At 36.1% G+C, this 21,626-nt stretch overlaps 1 protein-coding gene across 3 annotated transcripts in view; it reads left to right on the top strand.

Annotated features, from left to right (window-relative positions):
* The window catches only part of TNKS2 (tankyrase 2), a 68,067-nt gene that overhangs the window by 35,799 nt on the left and 10,642 nt on the right, over nt 1-21,626 (top strand). For all 3 annotated transcript variants that reach the window (XM_077878416.1, XM_077878415.1, XM_077878417.1), the window contains exons 13-23: nt 1,426-1,505; nt 4,621-4,766; nt 5,533-5,698; nt 6,655-6,874; nt 9,299-9,408; nt 10,294-10,482; nt 12,477-12,729; nt 13,631-13,713; nt 15,076-15,196; nt 18,475-18,572; nt 19,481-19,555. In XM_077878416.1, coding sequence (XP_077734542.1) covers nt 1,426-1,505; nt 4,621-4,766; nt 5,533-5,698; nt 6,655-6,874; nt 9,299-9,408; nt 10,294-10,482; nt 12,477-12,729; nt 13,631-13,713; nt 15,076-15,196; nt 18,475-18,572; nt 19,481-19,555 — 1,541 coding nt within the window. The remainder of the gene's footprint in view (nt 1-1,425; nt 1,506-4,620; nt 4,767-5,532; nt 5,699-6,654; nt 6,875-9,298; nt 9,409-10,293; nt 10,483-12,476; nt 12,730-13,630; nt 13,714-15,075; nt 15,197-18,474; nt 18,573-19,480; nt 19,556-21,626) is intronic.

Raw genomic sequence — 21,626 nt, 5'->3', positions numbered from 1 at the left:
AAGGCAGAAGCTCAACCACTGAGCCACCCAGGCATCCCCTCTTGTATCTTTAATACCTTTGATGTTCCTTATGTCTGTGATCTGGAAACCACCTTTTGAGAAAAACACTGAATAGATGAAGGCAGGCTGATAAAACCTTCTGGAAATGGCTAAAACTGAAGTAACTACAAGACTCTTTCAGGATTCCCTTTAGTTCCTCATATACTGCATATTTGTTTCAGTGTCAGTTTGGGGGTTTAACACCAGTCCTAATCAGTTGCCTGGTGATGGACATTTACAGTCTTAATAGTTTTGTGCTCAGTGCTGTGTCTTACCTTTATAAAGTAGATTGTCAAAGTAGAATTTCCAGGTCAAAAGATAACATGTAATTGTTAAGTCATCTTCTAGAAAGGTGGTTAAGTACTATTTTATACTCCTGCTAACAGCATATGATGAGACCTGTTTGTCAGCACTAGGTATTATGATTCCTAACCTTTTGGTTGGGTGAGTGTGTGTATGAACTTCAGAAGTAATAGATGATTTTTTTTAATGCAATATACAGAAATATTGTCAGTGTAGCTCCCCCATTTCCTCCTTGCCCACTAATGGATGAAAAAGAAAAACCCAGGATCTCACTTTAATTTGCATTTTTTAATATATATGTTGTAATATTTTTTCCACTTTTTAGTTGCCTTATAACTTTGTTTAATGTTAATGTTACTGCCTGACATATTTTTCCAAATTAATATTGGTTCTGCCCTCAATGTCCTACTGTAAGATGTTTTACTCCAAGTATAAAAATACTCACTTATATTTTCTTTTTAGTATTTTTAAGGTATGATTTTTTTTAGCCCTAAATCTTTAACCCATTAGAGATTATTTTGTTCTAAGATACAAAAGTATGTGTTTTCTTCCTTTCCTGTGATAATTTAAATGATCTATAAAATAGAATTTCAGACTGGAAAATTACTTTAGTTATCTTCTAGTCCATCTTTTTTCTCTTTAGAACTGAAAAAAAAATCTGAGGTCCCTTGCCCCCCACTTTAGATAACTAGTTAAGGGCAGAACCATGGTTAGGTCTCTGACCTTTATTTTCCTAATCTAAAGCCTTTCCACTATCCTGTGGCCTTGGTTGTAGAACATGCCATCTTTCATCTATTTTGTATACCATTATATTGTTTAAATCATATTTATTCACATTTATATACATTTTGCCTATTTATATGAATATGTGTGTGTGTATAAAATGTTCCCTCCACCTCAAATTTTTTTTTGTCTCACAAAAATTTTTAACAAAGTCCTTCTGGTTTTCTTTACTACCATGGAGATTTACTCTATAATCTACCAAACTATAAAAGAACTTTACTTTGAGGTAAGATGCCTCTCTTAAAGCTTGGTCCTGCCTTCTCAATAGGAGTTAATCACTCTTTCCTTCTCTCTTTTTAGAGGGTATCCCATTAGGTAATTCAGAGGCAGACAGACAGTTGCTGGAAGCTGCAAAGGCTGGCGATGTAGAAACTGTAAAAGTAAGATACGATCTTATGCTTCCCTTAACTTTGGGTTTTTATTTTCCGTGTTTAATGAATCTGTACTGTTGTAATGAAGAACCTACTTATATTTTGTGCCTTGTTTTAAAAGATAAATAATGATCATCTAGTTCTTTGCAAGTAAGAATCATTGTTCGGTGAAAGAAACTTTTTAGTTTCACATGCATCTCAGTAAATACCTCACAATCACAAATTTAAGTAAAGTGCATGTTTATGGAAATTTTGTTTAAAGAACCTGTTCATTTGTCCCTTTGAAAGAATAAGATATCAAACTATTGCCTATTGTTTGCATATGACACATAACAACAGGAAGGGGAAACAGAACTAAACAGTGTGCCACTTTGTCAATGTCATTCTTCTGGTTTCATTTCTTTACCCTCTACCACTGTGATGCCACTTTTCAGAGCCACTGTTACCTAATAATCTTCAGTTCATTTAGCCAACTTCATTTCTTATATGGCCCATCTCCTGTGGTTGGCCTCCATAGAATAACCCTTCCTCAGATTTTGCTTTACTTTTTGCCATAGAGTCATATGTAATGTCTTAATGCCTATACCAGATAGTTCTTTTACAAAACTCCAGTTGTATATCCCAGTAAATAACTCAGAAGCCTAACACTTTGAAAGAACAAGACTACTTTTCATCTAATATAGATTAAAATTAATTCAGCATGTTTTATGAATGAAATAATTCTTCAGTAATGCAATGGGTTTGGGAGTTTTTCCCCACTTTAGAAAGAAAAAAAAATTGACGATAATATTATTTTTATTCCCAAAGCTAGCAGGGAGAAAAAAGCTTTGTTATATTCCCCCACCCCTCCCATTCTTGCCCCTAGACTTTTCAAAAACAATGCTGGTCCTCTTTGAGGGAACGATGACATGTAGTAAGTTTTATAAAAATATAAATTTATTGATATTGTGTTGGAAGTAGCTACATGAAGCAGTTTCATTGTGTTTCTATTTGGTGTCTCAATCCTGAACATACCCACCACACAAAGTCAATTTTAGATTTTCTGCGAACAAAATATGTTGGTCTCATCTGAACTTGAGCTCTGTGGAAACTTACTCATTGTCATTTTAAATAAGGAGATTTCTGGAAATTGATTTAAAAATCCATCTGGGGGATCCCTGGGTGGCTCAGCAGTTTGGCACCTGCCTTTGGCCCAGGGCGCGATCCTGGAGTCCCGGGATTGAGTCCCGCGTCGGGCTCCAAGCGTGGAGCCTGCTTCTCCCTCTGCCTGTGTCTCTGTGCCTCTCTCTCTCTCTATCATGAATTAAAAAAAAAAAAATCCATCTGTACACAGGGGGCTTGGTGTGAATTATTGGGACAATAACATCTGTGTGTTACCCAATAAATATTTAATTATGTGATCATCAGACTAGATACTTCTTACTAAAGCATTAGAAAACTTGTCTCTGGGCAGCCCAGGTGGCTCAGCAGTTTGGCGCCGCCTTCAGCCCAGGGCCTGATCCTGGAAACCCGGGATCGAGTCCCAAGTCAAGCTCCCTGGGTGGGGCCTGCTTCTCCCTCTGCCTGTGTCTCTGTCTCTGTGTGTGTGTGTCTCTCTCTCTCTCTGTCTCTCATGAATAAATAAATAAATATTTTTAAAAAAACTTGTCTCAGAGTACACAAAACTAAACAGAAAGAGAATAAAGTAGCTGGTGAAAACTACCCAATGTAGCAGCACCTGGCATGTGTATTAAAAATAACTCATTGGGATCCCTGGGTGGCGCAGCGGTTTAGCGCCTGCCTTTGGCCCAGGGCGCGATCCTGGAGACCCGGGATCGAATCCCACATCAGGCTCCCGGTGCATGAGCCTGCCTCTCCCTCTGCCTATGTCTCTGCCTCTCTCCCTTTCTCTCTCTGTGACTATCATAAAAAAAAAAAAAAAAAAAAAAAAAAAAAAACTCATTCCTAGAGTCCAGCTTTAAAGCCATGAAATATGTCTCAAATGGGACCCTGAAATACTGTCTCAAGTGAAACAGCCATTTGTTTGGGGAGCATTAAAAAGCTTTATCAGTCCTGTAATTAAACCCCTAGAGGCTAAACCCAGAGATACCTCCTTCCTTTGATTTGTTAGGCTTAGATTATCCCTAAGAGATAGGATAGAATACTAAAAAGTAAGAGTTTTTACTAGAATTCATAGTCTTTTAACTTTTTTTGAGCACCATAATTTATTTGTGTTGCTTTTCTTCCCCCAAACATTTGTACTTTTCATACAAGCATGAATAAAAGTGTTATTCTTAAAGCTTTTCTCAGCTAGACTTCCTCATCTAAACCAAACAATACAAAAAAGTATTTGACTATTTTCCTAATTTTCCCAAGGATCATAAATGTAGTCCCTTAACTAGAAGCATCACCTAGAAATTCTTAGAAATGCAAGTTCTCCCAAAAAAAAAAAAAAAAAGGAAATGCAAGTTCTCAGTCCCCACCACTGCATTAGAAAATCTGGAGGTAGGACCCAGGGCACATGAAAATTTGAGAACCACTGGTCTAGGGCAGAACTTCTTAAACTTTGATATGCTTATAGATCATCTGTGTCTTGTTAAAATACAGATTCTGACTCAGGTGTGGTGGTCTGAGATTTCTGCGTTTTTAACAAACCCCAGGTGATGCCGGTGCTCCTGTGATTCTAGTGTACCTCCACAAAATGGAAGTTAGGATTGCTGATAATTGGTACTTTAGATTACCTTTATGTAAATAGTAATGATAATGATAAAATTTATCCACAAGCTTTAGCAAAAGATGATACAGGCATAGATGAGAGGACCAGAGGGATTCCCAATAAATGACAAGGTGAAATAAAAATAGTTTCTGAGAATACTGATTTAATGAGATAAGAAATTAAATCAAACATTTGAAATTTCTACTAAATGAATTTCTACTAAAGAAATCAGAATATGGGCAGCCCTGGTGGCTTAGCGGTTTAGCGCCACCTTCAGCCCAGGGTGTGATCCTGGAGACCCAGGATTGAGTCCCACATCAGGCTCCCAGCATGGAGCCTGCTTCTCTCTGTATCTCTAATAAATAAAAAATATTTTTTTAAAAAATCAGAATATGTAGCATCATGTGTATACTGTGTTCCATCCTGCAGAAACTGTGTACTGTTCAGAGTGTCAACTGCAGAGACATTGAAGGGCGTCAGTCTACGCCACTCCATTTTGCAGCTGGCTATAATAGGGTATCTGTGGTGGAGTATCTGCTGCAACATGGAGCTGACGTGCATGCTAAAGATAAAGGGCAAGTATCAACAATTGTCACGGCCTCTTTTATCTGACTTTTTTAGGAAAATCTGAAAGAAAATTTTAAAATATTTTTATGATGGTTTTAGCTCTTTTTCAGAGATGTCTGTTACCCTACACTGGCTTAAATGTAGCTTCTTAATTTCAGTTAATATTTCATGATGGTTAGCATTTATATAAAGACTTATCTGCATAATGTTTTATAATCTTACAGTGACTAAGGAGATTGATTTTTTAATATAAATTTTTCAATTTGTATTGAGGATATTTGAATTCTTCCAGTTTATCTTAAAATTCTTTTTCTTTAAAAATATACAATTTTGGGGGTGCCTGGGTGGCTTAGTTGCTTAAGCATCTGACTCTTGGTTTCAGCTCGGGTCATGATCTTGGGGTCATGGGATCAAGCCCTGCATGGAGTCTACTTGAGATTGTCTCCCTCCCCTTTGCCCCACTCTTGTGTGCAATAAATAAATAAATAAACACACAAATAAATAAATAACTTTAAAATACACACACACAGACACAATTCTCAATTCTGGATAAAGTCTATAGGTGTTTGTTATATTCTCTACAATTTAAAATACTTTTAAAATTTCCTCCCCATACCCTCTAAAAATAATTCCATTTCTGCTTTTGATAAATTTAGGTTCTACAAAATATAAGCAGTGTAGTCCCCTGTGCAGTTCAAGAAATTTATCAGCTGTATGCAATTATGTAAATTAAACATCTTTGCATTGCATTGCTTATGTAGTTTTTCATTTCAGAGGCCTTGTACCTTTGCACAATGCTTGTTCTTATGGACATTATGAAGTTGCAGAACTTCTTGTTAAGCATGGAGCAGTAGTTAATGTGGCTGATTTATGGAAATTTACACCTTTACATGAAGCTGCAGCAAAAGGAAAATATGAAATTTGCAAACTCCTGCTCCAGGTATATTTAAGTACTTATTGTGGACCTGTACATAGATGTTTACATTTCTAATAACTTTCAATAGAAACTTAAGCTAGTAAAGGAGTATGAAGTGAAGCTAATTCTCTTAGATTTCAGAATAAATGTCATGAATATTATATCTTAATCTGTGAGAATGTTTACCACACATAGATTTATTATTGTGTTGTCAGTTATCATCAAGTAACAGTCTCTAATTATTATCCTAATTTTTCCTATATAGTTCTTTAACCTCATGGATTATGGATTATCTAATTTATAAGCCAGATTTATTTGGCACTAGCAAAATTGTGATAGTTCTGGTATAATACAGGTACTAGTGTAGATATTTTACAGTAAAAACAAAAATTAGGGCACTTGACTGGCTTTGTCAATAGAAGATGTGACTCTTGATCTCAGGATTATAAATTCAAGCCCCATATTAGGTATAGTGCTTACTTAATAAGAAATACGTAAAATATATATTTTATTTCAGTGTTGGTGAAAACTACAAATAACATACATGAGAGTAAATCATTTGTGAAATACTGCCTTATTTTGGATATAGTTTAAAATTTTTACTAAATTACATTATAGGGACTCCTGGCTGGCTCAGTTGGTAGAGATGCAACTCTTTTTTTTTTTTTTTTTTAGATGCAACTCTTGATCACAGGGTCCTAAGTTCAAGTTCCATGCTGGGTTGTGGAGCCTACTTAAAAAAAAATAGCAATAATAATAATAATTAATTACAATTATAAAAGGCCAATAATATTTAACTGCCTCTGTATTCTTTTTATTATAATTTTCTGTGTACTAAATTAAACATAACAACCATGTTAACCTTTAAGGTAGAGTGTTTCTGTATAAAATAGGATTTTTGCTATAGTTTCATGGACTATTTTCTCATTTAGACTAAGGGTGAACTTAAGCCAGTTCCTCTTTGTTTTTCACATGCCCAGCATGGTGCAGACCCTACAAAGAAAAACAGGGATGGAAATACTCCTTTGGATCTTGTTAAAGATGGAGATACAGATATCCAAGATCTACTTAGGGGAGATGCAGCTTTGTTAGACGCTGCCAAGAAGGGTTGTTTAGCCAGAGTAAAGAAGCTGTCTTCTCCTGATAATGTAAATTGTCGTGATACCCAAGGCCGACATTCAACCCCTTTACATTTAGCAGGTAAGTGAATGAAGTTTAAGTTCTATTCCAATCACCATAGTTTTAAATCCTCTTTGGTGAGTGAGTTTTGGCTACAGAAACTTGAAAAACCAGTCTGTTTGAGCCAGCCTTCTTCATGGGAAGCTAAAGCTTTCCATTCTGATGATAGCCGTTAAGCACATGCAGAAAAAAAATCTTAAGATTTTCAAGAGTTACTAAACCTCTTGCCAAAGTTTTTACATTAATTCATTAGGCCTGCCATAACAAAGTACCAGAGACTGTGAGTGACTTAAACTACAGAAATTTTCTTTTCTCACAGTTCTGGAGATAAGGCATTGGCAGCATTGGTTCCTCCTGATGCCTCTCTCCTCAGCCTATAGATGGCCACCTTTTCACTGTTCCTCACATGGCCTTTTCTCTGCACTTGCCTGGTGTCTCTCACTGTATGTCCTAATCTCCTTTTATAAAAAGGACATCAGATTGGATTAAGGCCTTCCCTAGCTGCCTCATTTTAACTTAACTATCTCTTTAAAGACCTTATCTCCAAATATAGTCACATTCTAAGGTACTGACAAAGCTTCAATACATTTTTTTAAGTTTCAGTTGTGAAATTGACACAGTGCACCTTTGTTTCTAGTACAGGTGTACAACATTTCATTTCAGCTTCTTTAGCTGCATTGAAAATGCATTAAAATCACTGAGCTTTCAGCTGATACTTCAGTGGTGTTACATTGTAGGCATAATTTGACATATATAAGATTTATCTAAGTACATATAATTTAAAAAAGAAAAAATAGAGAAAAAAGTAATGGAAATGTTTCTGCCACTTTGTGTAATATGGGAGATAGAAGTGTCTACCCTTGTTTTCTCTCTCATTTTATTTGTCTCATAGTGTGAATAATTGTGTTCCTAGTATTTAAAAGATAATTTTGGTTATATGTGATTTTTCCCTTTAAATTTGCACCCCCTGTAAGTTGAGACCCCACTGTCCATGGAAAAGAATTACTCTATATGTCTTTTAGAGCCTCTTGGAAGTGATAACCACAAATGCCAACATGGTGAGAAAAGGCTTTTATACTTCCACTGGCAGTCAGGAGTTTCTTGTTCATGCAAGACAGAATGTGATCTGTGTATATTTGAATTATGCTGTGTATAGTTATTTATATAAGCTTTTCTATATCTTTAAGGTAGCTTACCTAGAACATTTGATAATTACTATTTAAGCCCATGCTGTTGGGCACCTGGGTGGCTCACTTGGTTTTAGTGTCTGCCTTCAACCTAGGTCATGGTCTCAGGGTCCTGGGATCGAGCTCACATTGGACTCACTGGTCAGTGTGGAGCCTGCTTCTCCCTCTCCCTCTGTTCCTCCTCTCCTTCCTTTCCCCCTCCCCCCTCCATGCACACTCTCGCTCTTGCTCTCTCCCTCTCTCAAATAAATAAAAATCTTTTAAAAAATAAAAATAAACCCATGTTATCTTTGTAAGTGATAAATAACTTTTATATGCAAAACATTTCTACCTGCTTGTGCAGTATTAAACCTTGAGACCTGGAAGGAGTTTTGGATTCATTGTAACACTTAGCTTATGGTAGTTCTTTGGTTTTGTTTTTCCCTCTTTGATCTTATTTAAATTTTTTGGCTTTAAATCCTTCAGTGAAAGAATAAAAAACTACAAGAAAAATAAATGTGAAAATATTTTTTAACTGTTTTAAAGTTTCAAATGATAGCTGATTTATGTTGGCAAAGTTAAGTTCCAGATTTGCTCTCAATCTATGATTATGTGTCAAATAAAACATATTTTACCATATGACTGTTACTAAGATAGCTGACCTTTCCCAAGATGACAACTAAGAGATTATGGCATACTAATAAAATACTAAGTTTTACTTCATGACTTTAGCTGATTTTAGCTGATTTCTAGATTTTGCTGCTAGACTTTCAGAGATGTATATGCCTAAGATCTCTGTCTACAAAAAGCGTGTCTTTGCAGCCTTCTTGGAAAATGGGGTCCTGAGACACATGCTGATGTGCTGTCTCCTACTCTGCCAGCCACTTTTGTTCCTAACTTGACTTTTATATGTTTGAATGCCTTCTACTTGTGGCCCTTGAGACCATGTACCTGAGTTCAGGAAGTTGCATTTAACAATCATAAGGGCAAAGACTTCGGTAGAAGATTTTAAAAGGAAAGATACAGCAAATCAGTCTACAACTTTTGAGAGTTTCTGGAATAAATGAGTATCATCACTGAAACCTTCCACCTTGAGACCAGTAGGCAATTTTTTTCCATAAAATAAAATCTTAATAGTCCAGTGGGGAATATCAGATTTCTATAAAATCTCTTTATTTTTTTAAAGAATGTCTGTGTTTCTTATACAGGTATATACAGATACATAGATGTAACTATTTTTATATTAAGTAGAAGTAATTTTACTTCTTTTCTAAATTAGCTGGTTATAATAATTTAGAAGTTGCAGAATATTTGTTACAACATGGAGCTGATGTGAATGCCCAAGACAAAGGAGGACTTATTCCTTTACATAATGCAGCATCTTATGGGGTAAGTTCTTTCCTATTACCTTTAAAATCTCTGAAATTTTCAAAGTGGAAATCAGTATTGCAATTCAAAGGGCATTTAGCGGGCAGCCCAGGTGGCTCAGCGGTTTAGCACTGCCTTCAGCCCAGGGCGTGATCCTGGAGACCTGGAATCGAGTCCCACGTCGGGCTCCCTGTATGGAGCCTGCTTGTCCCTCTGCCTGTGTCTCTGCCTCTCTTTCTCTGTGTCTCTCATGAATGAATAAATAAAATCTTAAAAGGGGGGGGGGGGGATTTAGCTTGACTTTTTCATTTTTTAGAGGAGTAAATATGAGGACTAAAGAGATTAAGTAATGTCCACGTCTCAATTCTGATTTTGTTGTAAGCTAGCTGTGTGACATGCAGCACATTTGTCATTCGTTGTATTACCTTCTTTACCATCTCTTATCTTCAGTAAGATAGTTTTGTTTATTTGTTGATGCCAGGAAGGATACCCACTAGGACTCCTAGGAGTCTGTAGAGTTTCAGATGCGTTGTTCCTGAGTTTATAATGACCCTAAAATGTTATAATCAATATTGGCCAGCTTCAGTCGTATAATTGGAATAACTGAGAAAGGTTGCTGATTTATAAATCGATGTTTAGCAGTTATAAAACTTGAATAAATGAGAAGTTATTTAAGTTGTATTCATTTATTTGGTTCCCATCCGGTATAGAATTCTTAAATTCTCAAGTTACTAAAACATCTGTAATTTTTAATCAGCTACCCATAAATTATGTTTGGGAGCAACACAGTTTTTCATTTCCAGAACAGGTTTGAAAATATGGAAAAATAGGTATATAGTAAGTTTCTTCTTGGGAACTAAAATGTGGTAATATTTCAGACTGTAACAGGAATATTTTCTTTTACAGCATGTAGATGTAGCAGCTTTACTAATAAAGTATAATGCATGTGTCAATGCCACGGACAAGTGGGCTTTTACACCTTTGCATGAAGCAGCCCAAAAGGGACGAACACAGCTTTGTGCTTTATTGCTGGCCCATGGAGCTGACCCTACTCTTAAAAATCAGGAAGGACAAACGCCTTTAGATTTAGTTTCAGTAAGTGATGGACTCTTTGAAAAATCTCATTGCTTTCTGACTTTTTAAAGTTCACTTGGTAGATATAAAATGTCTTCATGGTAAATGTGGCAAAATCTATTTTAGCCCAGTCTAAATGTAGGACATCTTTGGCGTTAAAATATAATATGTAAATAATAAGATTATCAATCAGTTATTGTATCCGGGGTGCTTTTAGAAATAGGAAAAAGAAGTGTATGGTATTGCTGCTTATGTTATTAGTTGGGAAACAAAACAGGCGCAGGCCCTCAGTGAAAGCTATTATGGTGTGTACTATGCAGAGTCATAGAGGACATATGATGAACCTTCCCAGTCAGGGACATTGCTCTCAAAGTGCAGCCATAAAACCAGCTTATAGTAGGGATTCCCTTCCCTCCCAGACTGCCTCTTCCCAAAGTTCCTGTTCCTCACTTATCTCACCGAAAGTATTTGTGAAACAAGCTTGTTCCTCCAGTTTTCTATGAAGTTTGTTTGGTTTTGGTTTTTTCCTTCTCCCAAGGGAACTCATGTAGGCATCGCCATTGTAGCCTCTGCCTTGGCCACTGTGACATAGGTGTCTCTCTTGCCTTTACGACTGTGAAATTGACCAGGGCATTGGAGGAAAAGGGAGAAGAAATTCTTGTTCAGATGGGAAGGGAAGTGTCTTCTACATATTGCTTTCTCCTGAGAGAGATTCCACTGTTACAGATTACACTGAGAAGCTGATTTAGTTCAGCTGCATTGGGGGTTAAATAGATTTTTCTCAGCAGGCTGACAACCCAACAGTATTTGCAGTATTTCTTCAGGGAAAAGTCTTTCTAGTTCCAAAATACTTTGGAAGTATACTTTTCTAATTCATTCCACCCATTTGTTCATCCACCAGACATAATTGACATGAAACAAAGGGCTCTAGAGAACAGGTGTGGACTTTAGGGTCAAACAGACCTGCCTTAGAATTCCAGCTCTGCCACTTAGAGTTGCACACTCTTTCACCTTGCCTAGTCATCTACAAATGGGGGCAAAATATGTCTGGTTAAGGGGCACCTGGCTGACTGTCAGAAAAGCATGCTACTCTTGATCTTGGGCTTGTGAGTTAGGGCTCCACACTGGGTGTAGAGATTACTTAAAAATGAAATCTTTAAGATACATACATGTGTGTATGTATATGTCTAGTTAATATGAAATTTAAATGAGGTAATGTACTTGAAGTCCCAGGTATGATAGCAAATACATAAAAAGCACCCAACAGATCGTGCTATTATTTTAAAATGTTACCTACAAACTGTGAGTGCTGTGGAAGTCCTCAGACTCTGGTAGGAAAAAGGTAAGGATTAGAAGAGACTGTATCCATGACTAGTCATGAAAACAAGTACTGATTTACTTCTTGCTATTAATTAGTTAGGGTCTTAATTGAGCATTGTGAAAAAAATAGTATATATCACTAATTAAACAAATTAATATACTAGTAAATTTGGGGATTTTTTTTTTCCATGCTAGCTGATTTTATTAAAATGATGATCTCACTCCCCCCATTCAATTTTAAGGAGCAAATATATCACTGAATATTTTCCAAGAAATATAAACAAGTCATTGTTTACTAAAGTTCCATGTAGATTGAATTACTTCTTCCAGAATAATTGCATTAGTGTTAAAATTTTCTTACCTTTTAAAATTGATATTACTATAGCTCATTTCAGTGTTTTTCAGAATATCATAGTATCAAAGTTAGGTTTTTTTATGCTTTGCTACATTTAACAGGGTTTTTTTTTTTTAATTTTCTGTGTCTTTGAACAGATTTTCTGAATTATTTTAGATTTGGTAACAGTTTGACTGGATATCACTTGTTTTACTTTTGAAAATAATCATTTTTATATAATATGCAACTCTAGTGCAAATCTGCTGAGTTTTTGTCATATTTTTAAATGCGTTCTGTTGGGTATAGGAGAATTTTAAAACTTGGCTTATCACAGATTTAATTTCTCTCTGACCCACACCAGGCAGATGATGTTAGCGCTCTCTTGACAGCAGCCATGCCCCCTTCTGCTCTGCCTTCATGTTATAAACCTCAAGTGCTCAATGGCGTGAGAAGCCCAGGAGCTACCGGCGATGCTCTGTCTTCAGGTCCATCCAGCCCATCAAGTCTTTCTGCAGCCAGCAGTCTTGACAACTTATCTGGGAGTTTTTCTGAACTGTCTTCAGTAGTTAGTTCAAGTGGAACAGAGGGTGCCTCTAGTTTGGAGAAAAAGGAGGGTGAGACATTCTGCAAAAATAACTTTCTGTCTTGTAATATAGCCACAGATTTGTCATTTAGAATTATAACAAGTCATTTTTTAACCTTAAATACAACTGTTAGTACCAGTTTAATTAGCATAGCCTTTAAGTTTTAATTTTTTTTTTTTTTTTTTTTTTTTTTTTTTTTTAGCCTTTAAGTTTTAGTCTTTTGTTGTTTTCTTTATGTTATTAGTCCCTAATGAAACTTTCTCCTTCCAAGTTGAGGCTTGATGAGTCTTACGCTGCTAACCTACTCTTTAGACGTAAATATGCTTTTTGAAGGGTTTAAAAGTCTTGTGATTGAGTAGTTATGCTTTATTTATCTCTTCTGGTGTATTTTTACAGTTATGAAATACTTTTACTCCATGTCAGAATATCCAATTATGAAGATAGGGTTTTTTTTAAGGAAAGAAAAAGATACACATACTTACAGTCTCTATAAAACTGTTCTCTCTACCTCATACCTGTCCAAATTTATCTCACCTTAAGTGGCATTGTGGAACTTGTTTACATAAACTTTTTCGTGAAGTCACTTACATTCTCAAAGATAAGGAACTTTTTTTTTTTTTTTTTTTGGTGAAAATAAAGTTGACATCTTAGTTTCAGTATGGAAACTTATTATAAACACACAGTTAAAAATAATATTTTTTTAATGCTAAGATTTTTTTTAACCTGAGAGTGCCCCCATTGGCTGTTTATTCTAATGATGTTAATTTTGTAGCTTTCTCTTTTTGCAATTTTTGTTGGTATGTTCAGTATTATATCCCAAGTGACAGTATTTTGATTCATCTTTACATTCTTCATGAGTATAGTAATTCCACAAAACTTTGTTGTTATAATGTTGATATACGTTATTCTGTTCTGGATTTCTTTTTTCCAGTTCCAGCAGTAGATTTTAGCATAACTCAGTTTGTAAGGAATCTTGGGCTTGAGCACCTGATGGATATATTTGAGAGAGAACAGGTGAGTAGATGAATTGATTTTACTTGGTTTGATTTTCTATAAGACCTCAAGGAAAAATTAATGCCTTGAACTATTCAACCTGCTTGCAGAGAGAGGAGATTTTTTTTTTTTTTTTTTTTTAAAGACTAAAAAATCAGTCACTCTCTTAGTTTGGCTTGATCTTGGAATTTCTGTTCTGTTAGCACATAAAAATCGATTCTCATGCAATAAAAAAATACATGGAAACGTGAAAATACACATTCTTTTCAAGTGCACACGAGACATTCTCTAAAATAGATGATACCGTAAATCACTGATCAGGCTTCTGCAAATACAAAAAGATTGAGATTATACCATGCATATTTTCTGACCACAATGCTATGAAACTTGAAGTCAACCACAGGAAAAAGTTTGGAAAAACCATAAATACATGGAGGTTAAATAGCTTGCTATCAAATAATGAATGGGTCAACAGGAAATCAAAGAAGAAATTTAAAAATACGTAGAACAATAGACTCTCGTGTAGTAATAGTAAAATAACTTTCTGAAATGGAAAGCTTAGCTTATTTTTATTTAGCTCGTAAAGCTCTGTTTGTTCGGGTCAGTCATGTCAATCACTACCTGCTCTAAGTCTGACACTTCACTAGCTGCTATGGGAAGATATGCCAAGCATATATCTAGGCTTTTCTAGAACAGTCCCAGTTTAAAGTATGCTGTCAGAATACATTTACTGATTTTGGGGGGACTAAGAAAATATAGTTACTGTAGACTTACATCCCTAAAGAACTTTTTGGTCTACTTGTGGAGCTCTAACAATATATAAAGAACTAGGTATTGGGTATAGATTTTAGAAATTCAAAGAAAAAAAGGTAACCTTGAGCTGGACTATTCAGGGAAAGCTTCATGGAAGATGTATAAATAAAACAGGATTTTTGAGTGTCTTCATTTTTCACAAAATGGGAATAACGTATTTGAGGGTAAAGGAATAGTTTGAATCCTGAGGCAGAAGTACCAGTTAGCATAGTCTGGAGTCTGGAGAAACCAGTGAAGCATTGTATAAATGGATTGATTACGGTAGAGTGATGGTGGATAACACAAAATAGAGTATCTGAATGTGGTTAATTTGTAAATGGATTTTTGTTTTACGGTTTAACTCAGCTCAGGTTCTTATGCTAAATGAAAGTAATTATTTTTTGTAATTCATACCTAAAATTTAATTAGCTGCAACTTTTTGGGTTCAGTTTAACAACTGGTTTGCTTTCATTTCTAAGCTGTTCAAAAAAATCTGAAGTAAATGTGTGATTCTAATACATTATAAAAACACCAGTATATGAATGTCTACCAAATGTAAGCCTTCTAAACAGTTTCATCCTTTTTTGTAAGATCACTTTGGATGTATTAGTGGAGATGGGGCACAAGGAGCTGAAGGAGATTGGAATCAACGCTTATGGACATAGACACAAACTAATTAAAGGAGTTGAGAGACTTATATCTGGACAACAAGGTACTTCATTTTAAATAAGTTGTATCATCAGTTTAACAGTTGGCATAAAGGCAACTTGCTAAATGATAATTTAAAAATCTATAAGAGCAAGTCCATTTAATGGGAAAAATGCTAATTCGGACTCAAGAAACTTGGTATCAAGTTGAAACACTGCTACTGTTAAGTTTCCTGAGCTTCTGCTGGTAATTGTGTACCTGAATAAAATTTCTGGGCCATTCAGAAGTTTGGTGATTGCTTTTGCTCTGATGTTATTTCTCTTACTTCTATTCAGTTATTTTTGAAGTTATTCTAGCTCTAAAATTTTATGATTCTAAAAGATCAGACACTTGAATATCTCCTATCTTATGGTAATATAATAGGCAATGCCTAGGCATTCAGGCCTGCCCATAAAATAATGTTGTTAACTTCTCTTTTGTTGTAAATGGCTCAACTCTAAATACTTATAATGAAAGTATTGGGAAACAGTGTTGTAACTGAGGAAATTTTGCAAAATAGCATTGAATAATATATATTTCTTCTGAATGTTAGTACTTTTTAAAAATGCAAATTGCATTTGTTCAACAGATGTTAACATTTCCTAGGTACCAAGTCCTGGGTATGAAAAGGTGAATTATTCTAAGTATCAAAACCACATTGTTAAACTGAGGACATGATTTTCCCTGCCTGGAATCAAATATGTCCTGTCATTGAAGTCCTGGCTATATATCTGGAGTTTAAGAAAAACCTAAACTAGCAAAAATGAAGACATTTTCAGAGACAGATGTATGAAGGCAGGATGGGGTCCATCTCAAAAAAGAAAAAATATCTCTAGAAATTAGGTGATTGGAGCTAAGGAATACTTTAAATGGGAATTCTGGAATGGACCAGGATCAATTAAAGGTAGATACACTTTACTTGCCTGGTAGAGTCTAGGACAAAATGTTTAAAATGTGAGGTAGTCTGGAATATGTCTTATAGATAACAAAATGTATAAGGTAAAAACGAAAGAAACCCCATTGGCTCCATGGAATGTTAGTATACAATATAAAAAGCATCAAAAATGAAGAAAAACTAGAACCTTCAGTTGTGGATCATGACTCTACTAGAATAATAGATCTGGTAGGATAGAAATGTCTTTTTTTTTTTTTTACCCTTAAGATTTTATTTATTTATGAGAGACACAGAGAGATAGAGAGAGGCAGACACAGGCAGAGGGAGAAGCAGGGTCCATGCAGGGAGCCCGATGCGGGACTTGATCCTGGGACTCCAGGATCACGCCCTAAGCCAAAGGCAGACGCTCAACCCCTGAGCCACCCAGGCATCCCTAGGATAGAAATTTCAATGGACTACTGGAATAACAAGGACCATTTAGAAAGAGGCAGGTTAAAAAGGAAATCAGGTTGGGCAGCCTGGGTGGCTCAGCGGTTTAGTGCTGCCTTCAGCCCAGGGCGTGATCCTGGAAACCCAGGAACGAGTCCTGTGTTGGGCTCCCTGCGTGGAACCTGCTTCTCCCTCTGCCTGTGACTCTGCCTCTCTCTCCCTCTCTGTGTCTCTCATGAATAAATAAAATATTTTTTAAAAAAAGGAAATCAGGCAATGTTTGTTCATTAAACATACAGTGTCTGGGATACAGTTATTAAAACTGTATTGAAAGGCTCAGGAAACATTGGCAGAAACAGATACCTTACCACCAAATGGCAGAGATACGTAACTCCATGCCACCTCTGGTCAGGAGTCATTTTGCTTATCCAGCTGCAATTGTAAAGGACCATTCATTCCTTCATGGAGGAGAATTGTTACGAGACAGAATGACTGCTATAGCACATCAGGGTCACTTGCCTACATAAAATTAACCTTTCTTGTCTTCATTTGAAGCCAGGATTCTATACCTGTGTTATACCTAATTTGTAAAGTGGATCTAGTGGAAGTCTTCTAACAGTCTCATTTTGCTGGCTTAGCCCTAGCTATCATTCAGTGCATCAAGTCAGTAGATTACTTGTCCTCCATCTTTGAGCACAGATAAAACATCTTGGGATGGTACACAGATGCTTTAGTCAAGCATGTGTTATAGTCTTTACTCTATTAAGTCTTTAGTCTCTGAAATATTCCCCTTTTTAAGTCTCCATACTTCTGTAAGTACTGTAATCGAGTCATACCTATAAGTTTGTATCAGTTAAGCATGTTGATAGCAGTCGTGTTATTCAGACCAAAACTCAGAACTAGGTTAGTGCTTTTACATTCCAGAGGCAAGCTGCCATGCACTGACCCAACAATAATGGATTTCATCCCTACCTGGAAAAATAGCAGAGACTCAGAAATCTTGTAAAGACTGAAGGAGAGGTTACAGGTATACCAAAGAAATTAGAAAATTCTGTCAAAGATTCCATTTCAAAAGCTTTTGTGAGAGTAAAGGTACAAAATATAGTTATCTTGACCATTGATATTCAGAAAACACAATATTCATTGCTGAATTAAAGACTATAATGGGTTAGAATAAGCATTCATTAGTTAGTAACTTTTATGGAATACTCATTCTGGGATGATTCAAAATACCTGAGGCGGGCAGCCCTGGTGGCTCAGCGGTTTAGCGCCGCCTTCAGCCCGGGCATGATCCTGGAGACCCCGGATCGAGTCCCGCGTCGGGCTCCCTGCATGGAGCCTGCTCCTCCCTCTGCCTGTGTCTCTGCCTCTCTCTTTGTGTCTCTCATGAGTGAATAAATAAAATCTTAAAAAAAAAAATTACCTGAGGCTACACAAGTTTCTGTCATAATCCTTCCTCATATGTACAAAAATTAAAGAGACTAGATGCTGAGAGGGCTGTATCATTAGTGAAGGAAATGTGAAGAAGAAATGTGTGACAAACTCCTTAAGGATAAGAGATAAAGAATAAAAACATCTTCTGAAATATTAGAACTTGTCAGGTTAAAATTAGTAGTCTAAATGCAGTGTGGTGTTCTGGTTTGGATCCTAAAACAGAAAAAGGACATTAGTGGGAAAAACTAGTGAAATCCAAAATAGTCTGTAATTTAATAAGTGCGATATATGTACTGTGGCTCTATATAAAATGGTAACATTGGAGGAGCATTAATGTTCTTAATGGTGATGTTAGGAGGTTGACTGAAAGGTACACAGGAACTCTCTGTATGATCTCAGCCTTCCTGAAAATCCAAATTAGTCCAAAATCAAAAGTTTTTAAAAATCAGTAGTAAGCATCAGATAAATCAAGTGGCTGTTTTTGGTTGGTGTTAATTGGAGAGGTTTTTTGGCATGTTTTTTTACCTTCAAATTTCATTTGCTAGGTCTTAACCCATACTTAACTCTGAACACCTCTGGAAGTGGAACAATTCTCATAGATCTATCTCCTGATGATAAAGAGTTTCAGTCTGTGGAGGAAGAGGTATGTTCATATACCTTAAATGAATGTTGGGTTTAGTAGCTAAACTTCCTAGACCTTTCCAGATCTTAAAAATGTAATAGGGTTTTTTAATTGTCCCTAACTCTTTACCACCTAGAAAACCTTCAAAATCAGCATTGAAGGTACACTTCCTCAATAAACTTTAATTCCAGTAACTTGGTTCAGTACTACAGTTAATACTAACCCAGAATTCTGTTGGAGAAGAAAGAGTTTACTGTCATGGGGCAGGTGGGGGGGGGGAGGGGAGTGCCAATATTTCCCTCCCTTCATGAAAGCAATTACAAAGCCCAGTACCTCACACAAGACCCAGAATATGTGGATTCTACTTATCCAGGAAAGTTTTCTTCCAGCTTGCTTTCCACAAAACTCTTGAATCCACTGAAATCTTTGAATAGTGCCTTACACTTTGAAGAACACATAACCTATATGTGTGAGGAACACAGAGATAAAAAGTTGAGTAGGACTGAGTTCTAAAATTTAAGAAACTCCAGCTCTTAATGAAATATAAATTGTGCTTTATTAGGGCAGCATGAATGGGAACAAATAAATGATTGGGTATTTTTTAGCTTTTAGGTGATTAACTTTGTATGTTTAACTCAGCTGTGCATCTGTTTCTTTCTTCCTTTAGTTTGCATTAAATAATTTTCACCTAAAAAAAAAATAATTTTCACCTATAAATATTATTTTCAGATTGCTAGCTAATTAGCTAATAGCTATCTCTAGAAAATAGTACTTGTGAACTTACAGAACTCCTATTCCTTAAACAACAAAAATATTAAAATCTCATTTTGTATTCTCAAAAATACAATCATAAGAGTCAAAAAGCATGTTCCCCATATCAGAAAAAAACAAAAGTTAATACACATATATTTGACATATTTTTCCATCAGATGCAAAGTACAGTCCGAGAGCACAGAGATGGAGGTCATGCAGGTGGAATCTTCAACAGATACAATATTCTCAAGGTAATAAGATAGTGAAAATAAAGTTTTCTGAGACCATAGTTTTTTCAAGCCTGAAACAATATTTAACTTTCATAAGAATACAATGATCTGTCTAACCTATTAAGTCTTTGACAGAGCATCAGGGGATATTTGGGGGACAATTGTATCCTTGGAAGGTTAAGATTCTCAAAATCAGGATGCCTGAGTGGCTCAGATGGTTAAGCATCTGCCTTCAGCTCAGGTCATAATCTCCAAGCCCGGGAATCAAGCCCCACATCAGGCTCCCAGCTCAGTGGGGAGTCTGCTTCTCCTCTCTCTCCTCTGCCTCTCCCCCTGCTTGTGCTCTCTCTGTCTCTCTCAAATGAATAAATAAAAATCTTTTTAAAAATTAAAAAAAAAGATTCTCAAAAATCCTTGTACTGTTTTTTTGTTTTTTGTTTTTTGTTTGGTTTTTGTTTTTGTTTTTGCTTTTGAGGGGAGGTGCTGTTTTCATAATGAATAATTCAGCCCTTGCTGAACATATTCAAGTTTAGAGGTTATGCTTTATCTTTGAATAATGATAAATGATAAATCCTGTAGGTTTAGGCCTTTAAATATATAAACTACTATTAAGGTACTCTGTTAAAGTGCTCGCTTCGACAGCACATATACTAAGGTACGCTGTTATAACAAAGTTGAATTTTTTTGTGGCTCAAGAAAGGCCTCCATCTTTATATTTACACCATGCTTTCTTTTTTCTTTTTTCTTTTTTTTTTTTTTTTGTCTTGCTCCTAACTCCAGGTTTCTGTGAGTCCCCATCCATATCATGTTTTTTTTTTAATTTTAGCAGTACTCCCTCTATATCTTCATCTTTGCCAAAAACAGTCTTTAAAAAAATATTTTTTAAGTCATTCAAATGAGAGTCCTAGGGATCCCTGGGTGGCTCAGCCGTTTAGCACCTGCCTTCGGCCCAGGGCGTGATCCTGGAGTCCCGGGATCAGGTCCTGCATCGGGCTCCCTGCGTGGAGCCTGCTTCTCACTCTGCCTGTGTCTGCTTCTCTCTCTGTGTGTCATTCATGAATAAATAAAACCTTTTAAAAAAAAAGAGAGAGAGTCCTGTTCTTTTTCTTGAACCCAGGTATTCTTTTCTGGGTCTTTTCCAACTTTGCTGTGTTTTTCTTGAGAACTACAGCAAGCAGAATGCACACTCTACTTGAGATGCATAAATATTTTTGTTAACTACATTCTTAATAATTCTAAGATAAGATGGTTAGAATTAAACTGTGGCAAGTGGGGCAGCCCAGATGGCTCAGCGGTTTAGCGCCGCCTTCGGCCCAGGGCGTGATCCTGGAGACCCAGGATCGAGTCCCACATCGGGCTCCCTGCATGGAGCCTGCTTCTCCCTCTGCTTGTGTCTCTGCCTCTCTCTCTCTCTCTCTCTCTCTCTCTCTCTCTGTATCTCATGAGTAAATAAATAAAATCGTTAAAAAAAAAAAAGTATGGCAAGTATCTTTATAATACTTGAATTTTAAACTCAAAAGTGAACAGTATCAGGGTGCCTCTGTGGCTCAGTTGGTTAAGCTTCTGCCTTGGTCTCAGATCATATCCTGGGGTCCCGGGATGGAGCCCCTCTTACTATTGCAGGGAGCCTGCTTCTTCCTCTCCCTTGCTTGTGCTATCTCTCTCTCATTCTTTCTCAAATAAATAAAATCTTTAAAAAGAAAAACAAGGAAATCCACTTAAAAAATCAACAGTATCAAATCTTTCATGTGTTTTATATTACTATTTCAGAAGAACTTATGTTTAATATTAGATCATATTTTAGACTTACTGAATACTAAAACTATTCGTCGAGATGGTTATGTTCATACTATTAGATGATTTAAAATAAAAGCACACATTATTCAGATAAAGGAATCTACTTTTGGAAGCTCCTTTTTATTTGTATCATAGTATGACAAGAATTACATCTTGAGATTTCCATTCATGAACACTTAAAATTAGAGGCAAATTTCAATCAAGTCTACATTATCTGCAAGCAGTAACAAAGTGTATAGAGGTTTGTTAAGGGTGAGGGCAGGAGAGAATGTTTTTGATTTTCAAAATAGTTTAA

This window comes from Canis aureus, chromosome 29 (assembly GCF_053574225.1).
Source record: "Canis aureus isolate CA01 chromosome 29, VMU_Caureus_v.1.0, whole genome shotgun sequence".
Classification (NCBI taxonomy): domain Eukaryota; kingdom Metazoa; phylum Chordata; class Mammalia; order Carnivora; family Canidae; genus Canis; species Canis aureus.
This window is presented reverse-complemented; position numbering and strand designations above follow the sequence as displayed.